We start from the raw sequence: 18,939 nt of genomic DNA on the forward strand, positions 1-18,939 counted from the left end.
AGAGGGATATTCAGAGAGAGCAAAAGGAAGAGATAGAGAGAAGAAAGAGAGAGATGCAGAGAAACAGTATGAGACAGAGAAGGAGGGGAGACAGGGGCCTAGACCAAGTCCTAACCCAGACCTAGAACAAGCCCAGGCCAGACCAGACCAGACCAGACCAGACCAGGCCAGACCAGGCAAACTTCAAGACCCCAGCACAGTTCAGGCATTTATTTACCCTCTTACACTTCAAAGAGTAGGTAGGGAAATAGGGGAGGAGGAGAGGGAAGAAAAAAGGGGAGGAAGTGAGGGGAGGAGGAGAATGGACAAGGAGACGGGAGAAGGAGAACAGAGGAGGAGAGGAGGAGCAGTAGAAAGAGGATGAGAGGAGGGCTTTGTCCCCTATTGGGCCTTGTTACGGGCGTGTTAGGGGTGTGTGTGCTCGCTAAGGGTATGTGTGTGTTAGGGGTATGTGTGTGTGTGTGTGTGGGGGGGGGGGGGTGTACCTAGACAGTGTGTAGTAGAACAGTAAAAGGGACTTCCAAAGGAGGGCTGTCTGTCTGGAGGGGCTGGCTCTAATGCTAGGAGTTCCTCAGCCTTAATTAGGACTAACCTGAACACCAGCCCTCCACCAGGGACTGGAGCCTGTCTCACCCTCTCCCCTCAGCACTGAGATCATCTGTCTCACCCTCAGCACTGAGATGACCTGTCTCACCCCCCAACTTCAGCTCTGTGATGATCTCTCCCACCCTCTCCCCTCAGCACTGAGATTACTTGTCTCCCATTTTCCACTTAGATCAACTGTCTCACTCGAAGCACTGGGATCACCTGTCTCCCCCTTTCCCCTCAGCACTGAGACAACCTGTCTCACCCTCAGCACTGAGATAATCTGTCTCACCCTCAGCACTGATATAATCTGTCTCATCCCCCGTCTTCAGCTCTGTGATGACCTGTCTCATCCTCTCCCCTCAGCACCGAGATCACCTGTCTGTCCATCTGATGTTGTGATTCAAGGCTTGTCCTGCTGAAGTTCTTCTTCATGTTGTTATTGGTGCTGTTGGTGATGTTAGACATGGGGCCCATAGTTATATACAACTTTATTTTGCAGACTCAAGGTCCAGATAGAAAAGTACACATAACATATTGGTTACTTTCTATATGTACTATTTGAATGTCTCTATGGTTGAAAGCATCTGGTTAAGTCAGGAAGTGGTGTTAGTTAACCTGGGTTTTTTATTGGAGCAGAGTCCGAAAGTGATGCTTTTCACCCTGGGTTTTGATTGCAGCAAAGTCAGGAAGTGGTGTTAGCCATGAGTTTCTATTGGCAAAACAGCAACAGGCTCCATATAGACCTGCAGGGCTGTCATGGCAGCCCACGGACAGACAAGGATAGAACAGAGGGTCAGTGGGCAAACATCCCATAATAATAGAAGTTTAATGCTTTTTGGATACGCAGATAGATATCATGTTTAAACACTCTTTTATAGGCTTTCCTGCTCGGTCACATGACATCATCATGAGGGGATGCACATTTATACAGCCAATCAGAAGCTCTCTTCCAGACATGACTCACACTGTCCATTCTAGTTCAGGGAGTGGGTGTGGTCTCCAGTGAGGACTTCCTGTTTCCTGTTTATAAATGTGTAACCTTCCCAGTAGAGCTGCTCCCAGCTTTGCTTCACACAGGATGTTACCATGAGCTAACTAAAGACCTACCTCTCCTCTCCCCCCTCCTCCTCCCTCCTGTATTTTTATAAATGTCGTGTGAGTGTGTTGGAGTAGTAATGTGTTTCCATGATTATCCTGATGGAGGGAGAAACATAAAGACCAAGACATGTTGCCTTTCTGTCTGTCTGTCTGTCTTTCTGTCTGCTTGTCTGTCTGTATGTCTGTCTGCCTGGATATCTGTCTACCTGTGTGCTTGTCTGTTAGTCTTCATGTCTGTCTGTTCATCTGTTTGCCTGTCTGTCTATCAGTATGTAGTTATTCTGTACAGGCATCAGTGTGGGCAGCTGGAGGGGTCCTCAGGCTGAGCCTGGCTGTGATTGGGTGTGTCAGGCTCCCTTTGGGGCAGATGGCTCTGCCTGCGTTCACAACAGCCCAGTAACCCACCCTGACAGCCTTGCCCTCCCCCTCCTCTCCCCCACCCGTCCCTCCCCCTCCCCCTCCCACCTGTCCCATGCTAGTTAGCATACTAGCCCGTACAGTACCAGGCAGCTGGTTAGCATGCTATCCCGTTCCAGGCAACTGGAACTGCTAGCTCGTTAGCATGCTAACCTGCTCCAGGCAGCCTGTTGGCATGCTAGCTCGTTAGCATGCTAGCCAGTACCATACAGCCTTTTAGCATGCTACTCCGTTTCAGCCAGTCGCCTCCTTGATCAATAATGAATGGAGCCTGTCAATGACAGTCTGTTAGGACTCAGCACCACAGAAGGAAAGAGGGGGATGAGAGAGAAAACAGAAGGGAGAGAGAGAGAGGGGAGGAAGAAAAAGAAAGACAGGGAGAGATCAAGAGGGAGAGATGGAGGAAAGAGAAGGAGAAAGAGAGGATCGGATAGATGGTGGGAAAGAGAGAATAAGAGAAAGAGAGAGAAGGAGAGAGAAAGAGAGGGGATGGGAGAGAGAGAAGGAAAGAGAAAGCCGCTGTGTTGTGTTATTTCTGTAACCAACCATCTCTTCACCTCACTGGAGACAAATCAAACACATCCATCAGCACACAGGAGACAGCAGCGATGCACACACACCCACATATACCCCCCCCCCCCCACACACACACACACGCACACAACCACACACACACAGTCACACACTCACACCCACCCACCTACCCACGCCCACCCACACACACACACACACACACACACACTCACCCATACCCACACCCCCACACACCCACCCACCCACACCCAGCTCCTCAGGTCGTCAGGGCCAGAGCACCAGAGAGAGGGGGAGGTCGGTCTCCATCGGTCCGTTTAAACCGAACAGTGGGGCGAGCTGGAGAAGAGAGAGCCCTGCTGAGGACCAGAGAGAGAGCAAACACCCTCACCAGAGGAACAACCACAGTGTCTTCATGGTGAACCTCTGACGGGTTGCCGTCTCACTCACATCCATGGACACAAAGTCATACATGTACAGTCACGTCCACGCACACACACAGGCCCATCTACACGTGCACACACGCAGTCACACGAATACACAGTCCCACACACACACATGCCTCACGCACAGTCCCACACATTCCACACACAGAGAGCCACGTATACATACACTCACAGTGCCCCCCCCACAAACACATTACGGAGCTAGATCTTCTCATCATCACCCGCATTCAGCATCATCATCATCACCTTCATCATAATCATCACCACCATCATCCTCATCATCACCACCATCCTCATCAGCATCATCACCATCACCCTCATCATCATCATCACCACCATCCTCATCAGCATCATCACCACCATCCTCATCATCATCATCACCACCATCCTCATCAGCATCATCATCATCATCACCACCATCCTCATCATCATCACCACCATCCTCACAAGCATCATCATCATCATCACCACCATCCTCATCATCATCATCACCACCATCCTCATCATCATCATCACCACCATCCTCATCAGCATCATCATCATCATCACCACCATCCTCATCCTCATAAGCATCATCATCATCATCACCACCATCCTCATCATCATCATCATCACCACCATCCTCATCAGCAGCATCATCCTCATCATCACCACATTCTTCATCAGCATTATCATCACCATCATCATCACCACCACCAGCATCATCATAATCATCATCATCACCAGCATAATCATCATAATCATCATCATGCATGTATGTTCCAGGTAAAATACAACTAAAGGAGAAGATTTCCTTTAACATCAAGATCCTCTACAGAAACTGAACCTTCACACTAAAATATCTCTCTCTCGCCTATCTTTCTCTTCCCCACTTTGTCCTCCCCTCTTCTCCTATTCTCTCCCCCTCTCCTCCCACTCCTCCCTCCATCTCCTCCCCATTCTCTCCCCCTCTCCTCCCCTCTCCTCCCCCTTTCCTCCCCCTGTCCTCCTGCTCTCTCCCCCTATCCTCCCTATCCCCCTCCTCCTCCCCCCTCCTACTCCCCTCCAGACTGCTGACCAGCCTGTTATCGCCTCCAGACATCTCCAGGCCAGTGTGTATGAGTGTGTCTGTGTGAGCTTGGAGAAGTGTGTGTGTTAGTGTGCTGGGTCACTTCAGAGGACCGCAGCCTGTTTGGGTTGCTGTTGATGATGTCATCCATCACATGGTGACAGACTGCGTACTGTGCTGGGAACCTCCCCCTCCCCAATTCTAAGCACCCCCTTTCCCACAGAACCATCCGCTCCCCCAGTACCAAGGCCCACTCCGATCCCCAAGCCCCCTTTTACAGAACCCCCCCCCCCAACACCCCTCCTCCACAACTCTCCCTCCCCAGTCCCAACAGCCCACCTCCACCCTCCACAACTCTCCGCATCCCGAGACACAACCCAGGTGACAGGGAGAGAGGTTAGGGTTAAACAGAGAGTTGGAGAGAGAAGTTTTAAAGAGAGAGAGAGATGTAGAGAGAGAGAGAGAGAGTGAGAGAGAGAAGTAGAGAGAGAGAGAGAGGAGCAAGCCGTTCCTCCAGGTCTTTCAAGCACAGCAGAGAGTGGCACATCCCTGCACAGACACACACACACACACACATCCTGTACACCAACACTTTACCAGCTCTCTCACTCTCTCCCTATCCCTCTCTTAATTTGATTGGAAAGTAAAATAGTGAAATTGTAAGTGAAATGGGTTTGTTTGAATAAGAAATGGCTGGTGTGGTTGGCTGGCAGTTCTAACTGCCCAATAAAGGTATCTTTAAAGTCTCCCTTTCTCTCTCTCCTTCTCTTCTTGTCTCCCTCTCACTCCTCTCCCTCTCTTCCTGTGTCCCTCTCACTCCTTCTCTCTCCCTCTCTTTCTTCCCAATTCTCTCCCTCTTTGTCCCTCTCTTTTTCTTTCTCCATCTTTTCTTCTATCTCCGTCTCTCCCGTCTTTTCCTCTCTCTCTCTCTCTCTCTCTCTCCTCTCTCTCTCTCTCTCTCTCTCTCTCTCTCTCTCTCTCTTTCTCTCTCTCTCTCTCTCTCTCTCTCTCTCTCTCTCTCTCCCCCCCCCCTCCACGTTCTGTAACAATGCAGACATTTGAACACCAGAAGAAACAATGTAAACTAGCAAGGACACCCCCCCACACACAAACCACACACACACACACACTCTGACATGTAGGCCAGGACACAGTCTAGAGACATACAGTGTGTTCTGCTAGCGGAGCTAAAACTGCAGAAAGGTCAACATGCCTGCCTCCCCTGTGAAGGTGTGTGTGTGACATAACGTGTGTGTGTGTGCGCGTGTGACATAATGTGTGTGTGCGCTCCATGGCAGGTGTGTGCATGCATGCGTGCCTGCTTGTGTGTGTATGTGTGTGTGTGTGTTTGTGAGTGTGTGCGAGTGTGATTTATGTCTGTGAGAGCGTGGAGATGGCGTGTGACATTTTCCTGCTGTGGTCCGTCCCAGTTCTTGCTCCACGCTTCATTACAGCTGCGCCCCTGAGAGGGCCGCCCGCTACAAATAACCCAGCGCCCTCAAACCTGACAAACTAGCGTTAGCCCAGTTCACCTGCCCTTTGCTTCGCTCACCTCTCATACACACACTCATACTGTCAACCCAGCACACTCACACACTCACCTCTAAAAACACACACTCGTACTGTCAACCAAGCACACACACACACGCCAACCTCTCATACACACACTCATACTGTTAAACCAGCACACACACTTACACACTGGGCTAAACAGAGGAGAGAATCAGGTTGAACACATAGAATCAGGCTGCACACATAGAACCAGTCTGAACATAAAGAACCAGGCTGGCCAGAGGAGAGATAAAACCAGGCTAAATGCATTGAACCAGGCTGAACACATAGAACCAGGCTGAATACATAAAACCAGGCTGAATATATAGAACCAGGCTGGACAGATGAGAGCAGGAGCGGAAGAAAGAGTAAAAGTGAAAACAGAGATACACCTGCCCTGCCAATCCCCCCCCTTTCCCTCCCACCCCTCTCCTTCCTCTTCTCTCTCCTCTTCTCTCTCCTCCTCCTCTCCTCCCTCTCCCCTCTTATCCCCCTCCTTCTCTCCCATCTTGTTAGCTTTAATCATATTCTGTGTTTTATAATGAAAATAATGCAAATTTCAATTTTAATTCCGCTGAATCAAATATCCCTCCTCTGTGCTAGTGTTTCCATCAGGGCCTGTCATTAATGAAGTATCTGGACTGGGGGGGGGGGGGGGGGGGGGGGGGGGGGAGGGCGCTAGGGGGGCACATCAAACGGACACGGCCTAATTGAAGAGTAAAAAATTATCTCCTCTGCCTCCCCAGCTTCTCTAACTCCCCTGCATTCCACCTTTCCTCCTCTCCTTCCTCTTCCTCTCCTCCCTCTTCACCTCCTCTCTCTTTCCTTCCCTCTCCTCCCTCACTCCTCAAGCCTCTCCTCCCTCACTCCTCAAGCCTCTCCCCTCCCTCCCTCCCTCCCTCCCTCCCTCCCCCACAGACTACAGACAGACAGGTCTGAATCTAGATCTTTATTGCTAAAAACAAACCACAGATGTAAAACAGGTTTCAGAGAGTAAAAGGGTGTGTTTTATTCTTCAGTGTGCAAGGCTGTGATTCATCTTCTAAAACACCATCATCATGGTTGCTGCCCACTGTTGGATTTGAGGCCCGGGTTGGAGCCGGAGCTGGGCCAGGGCTGGGGCCGGGGCCAGGGCTGGGGTCAAGGGTCATGGGTCAGGTATAAAACAGACCAGCAGGTATGGTCTTCACCAGTGTCGTATCTACAGGCATGCTCACAGCTCCAGATCATCTTAAGTTCTCTTTTTCTTTTGAATAAAAATGTTTCCACGTTATTACGACGTCAGAAAACGCTAAAGCATTTATACATGTGTTCCAAAAAATTGGGAAGAGGAGAGGACGAGAGGAAGGGAGGAGAAGAGGAGGAAAGGGGAGGGAAGATAAGGCGTTTATACATATGGCCTAAAACTGATGAGGGAGAAGGAGGAGGAGAGGAGGGGGAGGAGGGAGATGGAGCAGAGGTCAGGGGTGAGGAAACAGGGTAACTTTAGGGATAAGTCTCTCCTTATAACGCTGGAGTAGAAACACAATAGAATAAAACATTAGAAAACGCAGTAGTACAACCGTATAATAAACCAGTGGAACACAGTAGAAACAGCAGAAACACAGCAGAATAAAGAAAACACAGCTGGCAGAGTTATGGAGGGTGAAAGACGTCGCCATGCCAACGTATGGCACGCTCCCCCCCCCCCCCCCCCCCTCCCCCGCTCAAAGCCACGCACCCCTGTATGCTGCCAGAGATCTGATTGGCTGTCCCTCACCCCGTGCCGTCCCCTGCCCCCCCCCCCCCCCCCCACAACACACACACACAGGGTCTTACAGGAGGGCGACAACTTAGTAAAAATAACAACAACAATAATAAACAACGATAATGATAATCAATAACAATAAAAATACAGCCAGAAGAGGAGGAGGAGAGGAGGAGGAGTGGAGGAGAGGATGAGGAGAGGAGGAGGAGTGGAGGAGTGGAGGAGGTAAGGAGGAGTGGAGGAGGAGAGGATGAGGAGAGGAGGAGTGGAGGAGAGGATGAGGAGAGGGAGAAGGAGAGGAGGAGAAGAGAAGGAGGAGTGGAGGAGAGGAGGAGGAGTGGAGGAGGAGAGGAGAATGAGAGGAGGAGGAGAGGAGGAGGAGGAGGAGAGGAGGAGGAGAAAGTTCAGTATGTGCTTCATAGGAAATAGAGAAAAATCCAAGCCAGTTTTCTTTTGAGCTCCTCGCATTTAACAAACAGTAAAATACAGTAAAGTAGAAGTAGAATAGCAGTAAACCTGTAGAAGAGTTTATACACGGGGGAGGGTGGGGGGGGGGGAAGCAGGGTGACAGGGTCAGCAGTAGAGCCACCCCCCTCTCCCCTTCCCTTCCCTTCCCCTTCCTCCCCCCCTCCCTCCATCAGTTCTGTACAGTGTGAGGGAGGTCTTCCCTCCAGCCCCCACGCCCCGGGCGTCCCCCCCCAGGGAGAGGGCTCTGTGTCTGGGTACGTCCGGCAGGATGGACCCCTTGCTCAGCTGGAGGCCTAGGGTTCCTCAGTACATGATGGAAGGCTTGGTGTAGGGTCTGTTCTCTGTCAGGGAGACACACACGTACACAGAGACTGAGAATCCTGCCTTATCAAATTTGCATCAGCATTACACGGCTGGCTACGCTGTCATGGTGACTGGACTGATACAGAAAACAGCTGGCAGACCGACAGATAAACAGGTAGGCAGACAGAAAGACAAAAAATCAAGTAGGCAGTGAGGCAGGTGGACAGACAGGTAGGTAGACTGAAATACAAGACAGACAGGTACATACATAGGTAGGTAGGTCGGTCAATAGGTAGGAAGGTAGGTAAGTAGGTATGTAGGTATGTAGGTAGGAAGGTAGGTAGGTAAGTAGGTAAGTAGGTAGGTATGTAGGAAAGTAGGTAAGTAGGTATGTAGGTAGGTAGGTAGGTAGGTAGGTAGGTATGTAGGTAGGTAGGTAGGTAGGTAGGTAGGTAGGTAGGTAGGTAGGTAGGTAGGTAGGTAGGTAGGTAGGAAGGTAGGTAGGTAGGTAGGTAGGTAGGAAGGTAAGTAGGTATGTAGGTAGGTAGGTAGGTAGGTAGGTAAGTAAGTAGGTAGGGAGGTAGGTACACTGTAAAAAAAAAAGTTGTAAAAACAGGAACAATCTGGCAGCTGGGACGCCAGAAAAAAACATAAAATTACAGTAGAAAAACATTTTTTGATTAACATGACCTAGCCATAAAATAATTGTAATTTTCCAGCACCGAATTTACAAGATATATCTGTAATATAACATACTGTTCTTCCCTGGTAAATACTACTTTTATTAACTAAACGTCCATGTTACTTTACAGCATTTTCGATTAATAGATATATCACGATTTAACATGATAATTTAAAACAAATCCTGTGCACAACGTACAGAATCAAGATGCTGTAATCAGCATCCAGGTTGGTACAACTGCAGTGTCGGACAGCTCTACATGCTGGAAAGGTTTATTGCTTGCAGTTTACTAGTCTCATTGACAGGTTAGATAGCCAACTAACTGGACAACATTTACACTCAGGGTGAACACTTAATGTATCCAAACTACAGACCATCAACACATATCAAAACAGAACAAACACAACAACAAAACTCCAAACAATGCTTATCTAACTAAGCTTAAACCTTGCTTAACCTCAACTTTGTAGCTTTTCAGCTTGCCGCGGGGCATTCTGGGTAACAGGAGCGTTGCCGCTACACAACTACCTAATCAACTTTCCTTCGTCCTACTCTGGAGTCTTTACGTTTATTCATTTAGCAGACGCTTTTATCCAAAGCGACTTCCAAGAGAGAGCTTTACTAAAAGTGCTTTGTCCAATGATCATAAACGAGATAGCCTCAAAAAGGCTTTGGCAGGCTCTTGTAGTCTTTGATATTGACTGGTGCATGCTGGGATCGCATGACTACCCGAGCCCAGTTCACAATTCAAGGTTCCTATGTCTAAACCCAAAAATATGTTATTAAGAAGTTATTTGTCCGTGGGATGAAAGAAAATATCTGCAAAATAGCTGTTAAAGTAGCTAGTTTTGATAAAGTGAAATTATGTGTTTAAACAGAACATTTTGGTGAAAAATGTATTCATATTTGTAAAAAAAAACGACATTTTAGTGTATTTTGAAGTTAACAATATTTTGCAGTAATTTTTATGTAAATATGCACATTTACATGTTGCCATTGCCTTTCTATCTGTATTTCCTGTCGTTCAGAGATACAGAAAAAAACATGTATAAATTACAGAAAAAGTACTGTAATTTAATAGTTATTTTTTACAGTGTAGGTAGGTAGGTAGGTAGATAAATAGATAGGTAGATAGGTAGGTAGGTAGGTAGGTAGGTAGGTAGGTAGGTAGGTGGGTTGATGTACAAAGTGTACTGGTGTGACAGTGGAAGGGTCAAACTCTTAATCGAACTAGGGTCTGGGGTCTCCACGGCAACATGAAACCTGTGGCACCCCACAGATGAACATAGGAAAACTGTCTAGAGATGAACTGCCCCCTCCCCCCCCGCCCCCTCGCTCCAGTCTGCTACCACAGCAGAGTTCCTAATGACGACCATCTTGGGACTAGCACCTTGATGTTCTCTGCTGGTCCAATTAGAGCACCAGCAAATTGTGGAAATGAATGGAGCCCTTGGGGCTCGTTTGGTGTGTGTGTGTTTGTATGTATATGAAGCACTTCTGTTTATGTGTATGTGTACATAAAGAACTTCTGTGTGTGTGTGTATGTGTCTGTGTGTGAGTGAAATGTATATGAGGTTCTTCTGTGTGTGTGTGTGTGTGTGTGTGTGTAAACGTCTCTCTGTATGCGTGTTTGTGTATAAAGAGCTTCTGTGTATGGCTGTGTTTGGTTATGGTCTGTTTTAATATTAGCAGGATGGTGAGTGTGTGTGTTCTCTGCAGAAGCATGGGATCTCTGAAACGAACAAGCACTTGTCATGACTACCATTCATCTATCCATCCTTTCATCCATCCATCAATCATCCTCCCATCCTCGCATCTCTGATTACTTTAGCTCCCTGATCTCTCTCTATTCCACTCTCTCCCTCTCTCTCTCCTCTCTCCCTCTCTCTCTCTCTCTCTCTCTCCTCCCTCTCTTTCTCCCTCTCTATCTCTCCCCATCTCTTTCCCTCTCTCAATCTCTCTCTCTCTCTCTCTCTCTCTCTCTCTCTCTCTCTCTCTCTCTCTCTCTCTCTCTCTCTCTCTCTCTCTCTCCCACTCGATCTCTCCCCATCTCTTTCCATTTCTCTCTCTCTTTCTCTCTCTCTACTCATCCCTCTATCTCTTAATCGGCTTGTAAAGTGATGTCACCTTCCTTTGTGTTCAGCACTTTCTGTTGCCTACACTCATCTTGATTAAGAAAACAGAAACACACACATGTACATGGATACACACACACACACACATGTAAAAACACACACACATGAACACACTTATGAACAAAAACTAACACAACCCCCTCCACACACACACACACACACTAGGAGATGAACCTAAGAGAACGTGAGAGGCTTTTAGCTTTGCAGGGCGACGCTAGCCAATCAAAGCTAATGAAATCAGGTGTGCTAAGCTATCAGAACTGCTCCAGGAAAACAACCTGATTACATCCCAGTGTAATGGATAAGGTGTTGTAGTGTCAGTGTGTGTGTGTACGTGTGTGTGGGTGGAGGGGGGTACGTGGGTCCACGTGTGTGTGTGTGTAAAAGATGTGGAGCAGTCTCTTAGTCTTCTCTGGTCAGACTTCTGTCTGTTAAGCTGTGTTATGTGTGTGTGTGTGTATGTGAAGATGGTGTAAAAAAAACTGTCAGACTGCTTTTTGTTTAGCTGTGTAATTTACTGTGAAAGCACATAGCTAACTGGTATAGCCCTAGCACACTATCCAAACACACTAGTAAACAATACTCTTTCTCTCTCTCTCTCTTCCTAGCTCCTTGTCTGTCTCTCTCTCTTTCTCTCTCTCTCTGGCGTTTCATCTTTTCTATTTCAATCTCCCTTAACACACACCACACACACCAACACACATCACACACACACAATGGAGATTACTGGAGCATTGGACCGTGAGGTAGGAGTGTGTGAGAGAGAGTGTGTGTGTGTGTATGTGAGAGACAGTGTGTGTGTGCGTGTGTGTGTGCGCGCACGCTGTGTCACAGTTCACGCCGTGGCTCTGAAAGGTCACGACTGCTGCGTCCCATTTCGCGTTTCTCCACGCCGTCGTTAGCCACGCAGGCTCCTCCACGCATGTCGCCACAGCTACCTATATTCACGTAACGCTTTCTGCTTCCCTCCTCCTCCTCTCCCCCCCCCCCCCCCCCCCCCCTCCCTCCTCATCCTCACTCCCACATTCCTCTGTGTGGCCGGGCTGTCAGCCAGTAGAATGATGGACACAGACTTTTATTTGTAGACTGTGAAATTGGCTATGAGGAAAAACAATCTCTGGACCCTCGCACCCCCCCCCCCCCTCCCCTCCCCGGCTCTGTACACCCCCCCCCCCCCCCCTCCCCCCGGTGTGTAAACATATGTATGTATTCATCTATCTATCTGTGGGATCCACATCTCAGTAAGATGTACGACAGAGACTCTTTAATTCGCCTTCAGACACGTAGGTAATAGGCTCCATCTATCACTCCTCTACAGCCACTGGGTGTGCGCGCGCGTGTGTGTGTGTGTGTGGAGGCCTAGCTAGGCCTGTGTGTGTCGAACAGGCAGCATCTAGACTCAAGTCCACACTGCCGAGTCCTAGAACAAAGCTTACCTTCTAGGCTTTTAAGTTTCAAGGACTAGGCTTCCAGGTTCTAGGTTCTCTGTTTTAGTTCCAGGTTTACAGGTTTTAGGTTCTAGTTTTAGGTTCTTACCCTGTACAGTTGAGTTCTCCTGCTGGTTGCCGTTGTGTTCTGGTTCGATCTCTGGTATCACTGCCTCTGCAACATACACATACACACACACGCACAAACAAACACACACACACACAGCATCAGTCCAGTAGCAGTATTCTGTTCACAGATGTGGGACCTCTTGATTCAGTTTCTCTCTCTCCCTCCTGAGTAAGTGGGATCCAAAATGGTTGTTGTGATGTAACTGGTGGCTAGCTTTTGACTGCCCAATCAAGATATGTTAAAAGTCAAAGTCTCTCCATCCCTCTCTCTCTCTCTCTCTCTCTCTCTCTCTCTCTCTCTCTCTCTCTCTCCCTTTTCTCTCTCTCTCTCTTTGCCTCCCTCCATCTTTCTGTCACCTCTGTCTCTTCATCCCTCTCTCTTTCTTTCTTTCCCTCACTCCTTTGCTCTCTCTCTCAGTTTCCATTTTCCCTCTCTCTCTCCCTCCATCTCAGTGTCTCTCCATCCCTCCATCTTTCTCTCTCGATCTCTCCCTCCTTCCATCTCTCTGTCTCCCACCATCTTTCTCGCTGAATGTGTGTGTGTGCATATCAGTGAGTGTGTGTGTATGTGAGTGGCTGCATGTGAGGGTGTGTGTGTAATTGAGTGTGTGTGTGTGTGTGTGAGTGGCTGAATTTGAAAGTGTGTGTGTGCATGAGTGAGTGAGTTAGTGTGTGAGTGTGTGTGTATGTGTGTGTGTATGAGTGTGCGTGTGCATGTGTGTACCATTCAGACTGATGCGCAGGGACTCAGGGGTGCCGGCCTGTTTGAGGGCCTGCTCCACCTGCTCACGACGCTTGGACTCAAACTCCAGAGCCTCCTGCAGCTTCCTCTTCGCCTTCTTCTCCTTCTTCAGACGCTTCTGCATGGTGGCTGGAGGGGAGGAGGAGAGAGGAGACGAGGAGAAAGGAGAGTAGGAGAGAGGAGAGGAGGAGAGGAGGAGAGAGGAGTGGACAAAGGACAGAAAAAGAGAGGATCATGAAAAGAAAAGGAGAAGAGAGGAGAGGAGGAGGGGTAATATTAGAATACTGACATTCGAAAAATATGAAGTGGAAAGGGACCGCACACCCCCTGACCCTGACCTCGGCTGTGTAGTTCGGAGGTGAGCTGTCTCTCCAGTCCCTCCCTCATCTCTCTCTCTCTGTACAGCTCCATCTTCATCTCCTTCCTCTCCTGCTGAACGTGTTTCTCCTGCGCCCGCGCGTTGTCCACCGCCACCTTGAGGAGACCCTGCGCCGCCCGCACACACGCACGCGCATGCACACACACAGGCAAGCGCGCATACACAAAGGCATTCACCCACGCACGCACACAGACACGCACGCACTCGCCCACACAGGCGCATTGCGCACGCACGCACACAAACACAACACACACAACAATTTAAGTCCACTGAACCAGCTGTGTGTTTTGTATCCTTACTTTTTATTTCAGTGTCAGGGTCAGCGGTCAGGGGTTTGAATCAGGGGTCAGGGTCTAAGTCTGGTTCAGGGGTCAGTGTCAGGAGTTAGGGGTCAGGACCAGGGTCCGAGTCAAGTTTAAGGGTCATGGCCAGTCAGGGTTAGGGCCCAGGGCCAGAGGTCAGGGGTCAGGGCTACCTGGATGTTTGTGAGGAGTGTGTCCACCGAGGAGAGCCCATCAGCAAACAGGAAGGGGGCGGGGAAGCCAGGAGGGAGGGGCTGGCCCAGGGGAAGCTTCTCAAATCCTGGCTTCATCATGAGTTGCACTTCTTCTAGAACAGACACACACACACCTGGGTTAACACAAACCTAGGTTAACACACACGCACCTGGTGTTAACATACACACTAGGGATGCACCGAATCCAGGATTCGGTTTCGGCCGAATATTGGGCTTTTTGACAGGGTTCGGTTTAGGCCGAACCTTTGAATTTTTTTCCACCGAACCAAACGCTTGCACTACGCGCTGGTCGACGTCATGACGCCGCCGTTGATTACGGGAAGGTGTTTACGTAGGTGGACCGTTCAATGCAGTAGGCTGAGAGAAAGTGAAAATGGAACTCATGATCAGAAAAAGTGTTGTTTGGCAGTACTTTCAGTCAAAAGAAGGCGATTCAAGTTGAGCTGTTCAATTTGCCATGCCGATTTGTCTCGAGGTGGCAAGGACCCAATACACAACATCTCTGCTGTTAAAACATTTGCGTATGAACCGTCCAAAAGAAATTCAGGAAATCTAAAAGGCTAATATTTTGGATATTGATTGTATCTTGAGATAGGGTAAACATTGGCATATGGTAATTGTCAAAATAGGTTTTCCCACTTGTCTTCCTGGCATAATGTTGCCTATTCTTTTTGTTTTACAATTCAAATAAAATAAATAAAAAATACACTGCTGTGGATGTGGTTTACTTCATAATTAATGTGTTTACTGTGTTAATGGACTGAGGATGGGAGTAGGATTCGGTATTCAGAATCTTAACCAGTGGATTTGGTATTTGGCCGAACTCCAAAAATCTGGATTTGGTGCATCCCTAATACACACACACCTGGTGTTAACACACACACACACCTGGGTTAACACACACACACACCTGGGTTAACAAACACCTAGGTTAACACCCACACACACAGCTGGTGTTAACATCCACACACAGACACACCTGGGTTAACACACACCTGGGTTAACACACACCTAGGTTAACACACACCTAGGTTAACATACACCCCTTGTGTTAACATCCACACACACACACACACACACAGCTGGTGTTTACATACACACATACATACTTGGGTTAACACACACACACCTGATATGAACATACACACACGCCTGGATGAACACACACACACCCCTGGTGTTAATATACGTACACACATACCTGGGTGAACTTACACACACACACACACACACACCTGGTGTCAGCACACTCACACACACCTGGGTAAACATGCATACACACACCTGGGTTAAATAGTCTATCACACAAGACCCACTTATTTTCCCTGGCCTATGATACTATGTGATCCTATGTCTGTGTATGTGTCATTGTGATAAAGGCTAGTTATTTTGGTTCCTTATTCTACTTAATCTACCTCAGTTGATTGTACAGCACTTTGGCTTGCACTGGATGTTTTTAAATGTCCAATTTGACTTGACTTGGGTTAAGCCACCACCAAGCCACCATTCCGGGTCTCCACCCATAGCCTCCACCCCCAGCTCCAGTCCCAACCTCCACCCTCCATGCCCAGCCTCCACTCCCAGCCTCTATCCATGGCTCTCAAGATAATCTGCACTGTTGACAGGCAGCAGAAGCCTGTTCAGGGAGACAGATGGGGTGGTGTGTGTGTGTAGTATGAGTGCGTGTGTAGTATGCGTGTGTGTGTGTAGTACGTGTGTGAGCGTAAGTGTGTGTGTGATGACAGTGTATCACAGGTCACATTGATTTCCTGCTGCGCTGAGAGGCAGAGCCGAGCCAGACATGGTTCATCCTCCTGCCCGGGCCCCGGCCTCTAAATCACACCAGCCCCCCAGCCCCCAAGACAGTGCTGGGGGGAGGGAGGAAGAGACAGAGAGAGAGAGAGAGAGAGAGAGAGAGAGAGAGAGAGAGAGAGAGAGAGAGAGAGAGAGAAAAAGGGGTAGAAAGAAGAGAAACAGAGAGGGATGGAGAGAAAGAGAGAGAGAGAGAGAGGAACTCTCTCTGCACCCATGGTTTGACAGTGTGTGATTAAGTTTTTCGTTGCGACTGAAAGTGGTTCGCAGATCAAGGTCACATAGATACAGAGAGAACGCAGTGCCGTGTGTGTGTGTGTTAAAAGGCACAAAGAGAGTGATGGCTCTGGTGAAAAAGGTGGGAGAAAAACTGAGAAAGAGACAGAGGGAAAGACAAAAAGGGAGAGCGAGAGAGTGAGAAACTTAGAATCGCCACCTTTTTAATAGTGGAGGTACTGCTGCTCACTGCTCCCTCCCTCCCTCTCTCCCACCCTCCCTCACTTCCTCCCACTCCTCCTCTCCTCCGCACTCCTGTCCCCCTCTCTTCCTCTTCTCCCCTCTCCTCCTCTCTTAATTGCATCTTCTTTTTAAACGACAGATTTATCTTGTTGCTGCTGGTGATAGGACACAGTTCAATTCATTTTACACCACAGGGTCGGGGTGGGGGGGGCTGTGTTTGGGGAGGTCGGGGGGGGCGGGGGGGTATGTGGGGGGGGATCTGACATTTACAAAGTGACCTGGTTCTGTCGAAGGTCACCGTAATGTGAACAAGTAATGATGCTGTGAGTGTGTGTGTGTGTGTGTGTGTGCATGTGTGCGTGTGTCCCCCCCCCCAGGTCAGGTAATAATAAAGAAACTCTATGGACCAATGACACACCTTCACACTCGCCACTTAGTAAACCCTCCTCTCAACACACACACACACACCACACACACATGTACAAACACACATACACAGACAAAGACCAAAACAAACAGATGAATAAATAAAAAACAGAAAGCAGAAGTGCTAGATCCTTTCAAGCGACCAGAACAACCTAAATCTATTATTTAAACTTGCAGCTCTTATTTTCTACCACTAAAAATAAAAACAATGTTTCTGGAGAGAAGAAGGAGAAACACTGTTCCAACAAAAGAGAATCCATTTGAGCGTGGAACCGTTCTCTGGAGGTGGAATCCTGTCGTCTGTGGGTGGAACCTTCACGTGGAGCTGTAACTCTACACTCATGAGGTGGAACTCCCTACTCTGGAGGTGGAACCCTGATGTGGAACCCCTTTACTCTGGGGGTGAACTCCTCGAGGAACCCCCTTTCCCTTCTGCCCACTCTCTCTCTCTCCCTCCTTTTTCAACCTCTGGTCCAGGTTCCACTGATACTGGTAACTATTCTCTCTCTGTTTCTCTCTCTCTCTTTCTCTCTCTCACACACACACCCACCCACCCACACACCTCCGCTAACACACATGCATACGAACACACACCAACGATATTTATTTCCAACAAGATGGCCTCTGTGACAGCCGCCACCCTGGGAGCCGTAAACCAACTGTCTGCTGCTATTTATGAAGCCCTCCCAGCGCACACACACACACACACACACACACACTCTCTCTCTCTCTCTCTCTCTCTCTCTCTCTCTCTCTCTCTCTCTCTCTCACACACACGCGAACACACACACACAGAATGTCCTTAGAAAGGTATCAGTATTTACAGCAGAGGTAGTTTGAGAAAGAAGCAGCTGTTGTGGAACAGGAGGAGTAGAGAGTAAAGGAAGGAGGAGAGAGGGATGCTTAGAGGAGAGGATAGAGGAACGAAAAGAGAGAAGAGACGGACGAAAGTAGGAGAGGAGAAAGGGATGAAAGAAAGAGAGAACAATTACTGGGCCACCCTCTTCTTTCACCTTTCACACCCACTTGCACTCCCTACCCACTTCTCTCCTGACACACACACACGCACACACACACTCAAACACACACACCGACTCACACAGAGAGACAGGAGCAACAGAGATAATTTATTACCATCAGGATGCTGGTGAGATTCTGGCTGACTTTCAATACCAACAACCTTGTCCTGAATACAATACCTACCCGCTCAAGCTAACCAGCTAACAGCTAACCAGCTACCTATTCACTAACAGCTTTCTAACCAGCTAACAACCTTGTCTCAAATACACTACCTACCCACTAACAGCTAGCTAACTACTTAAAAATCTGAATACACTAGCTGACAGCTAACCAACTAACAATCTTTTCCTGAATACACTCAACCAGCTAACAACTGTTTACCTAACTAACCAGATATAAACTTTTTAACCAGCTAACAACTAGCTAACCTGCTAACAACTATTGCACCAGCTGACAACTAGCTAACCAGTTAAGGAATTAACAACTAGCTAACAAACTAACAACCTCAGAGGCTGAGGGGTGAAGGAAGAAGCGGAGGAGAGAGGAGAGAAGAGACAGAGAGGAAAAGAGAGAATAGGCAGAGGACAAGAGATAAAGAGGAGAGAAGGAAGAAGAGAAGGAGAGGAGAGAAAAGAGAGAGCGATGTATACACAGTCTATATCAGTCAGGAGAGATGAAAGCTTGGTTTTAATTAAACCATCACCATCTCAGAACAGTGTTCAGCCCTCCAAGCACACGCACACACACACACACAAACACACACACAGAAAGAGAGAGGGGTGTGTGTGTGTGTGCTGTCGTTCCCACGGCTACTGTACATCTGTACTCAGGAAGTTGAGAAGTTATCAGTTCTGAAAGGCTGCCAAGCTATCACAATTAGAGCTGCTGGAGCAGAACCAGAACAGATACCAGAACCAGAGCAGAGATACCTCCTCCCACCCCCTCCCGTCCCTTCTCTGCTCTACTACTGCTCTTGTCCTCTGGTTCTGGTTCTGATCAGGCTGGATCAAAGTC

The 18,939-nt window shown here is 48.4% G+C and overlaps 1 protein-coding gene across 2 annotated transcripts; it reads right to left on the reverse strand.

Moving 5' to 3' along the window:
* Positions 1-8,049: 8,049 nt before the first annotated feature.
* Positions 8,050-14,296, reverse strand: LOC124482754 (dachshund homolog 2-like). Of its 2 annotated transcripts, none has more exons than XM_047043253.1 (5): positions 14,167-14,296; positions 13,651-13,798; positions 13,295-13,441; positions 12,551-12,616; positions 8,050-8,235 (listed from the first exon to the last, which is right to left on the reverse strand). In XM_047043253.1, the coding sequence occupies exons 1-5, from the start codon at positions 14,284-14,286 to the stop codon at positions 8,198-8,200; spliced, it is 519 nt and encodes a 172-aa protein (XP_046899209.1). In that variant the 5' UTR covers positions 14,287-14,296; the 3' UTR covers positions 8,050-8,197. The 2 variants fall into 2 exon arrangements, with proteins under 2 accessions (XP_046899209.1, XP_046899207.1); XM_047043251.1 differs by having other exon boundaries at positions 13,651-13,807.
* Positions 14,297-18,939: the final 4,643 nt, after the last annotated feature.

The sequence above is a fragment of the Hypomesus transpacificus genome, chromosome 20 (assembly GCF_021917145.1).
Source record: "Hypomesus transpacificus isolate Combined female chromosome 20, fHypTra1, whole genome shotgun sequence".
Lineage (NCBI taxonomy): Eukaryota > Metazoa > Chordata > Actinopteri > Osmeriformes > Osmeridae > Hypomesus > Hypomesus transpacificus.

Excerpts from the sequence above, each read along its gene's own strand:
- LOC124482754 (XM_047043251.1), bottom strand. The coding sequence starts at position 14,286 with ATGATGAAGCCAGGATTTGAGAAGCTTCCCCTGGGCCAGCCCCTCCCT. Across the intron at positions 13,442-13,650 it reads CTCCGAACTACACAGCCGAG|CCACCATGCAGAAGCGTCTG; the intron begins GTCAGGGTCAGG and ends CCTCCCCTCCAG. Across the intron at positions 12,617-13,294 it reads CCTGCGCATCAGTCTGAATG|AGGCAGTGATACCAGAGATC; the intron begins GTACACACATGC and ends TGTATGTTGCAG.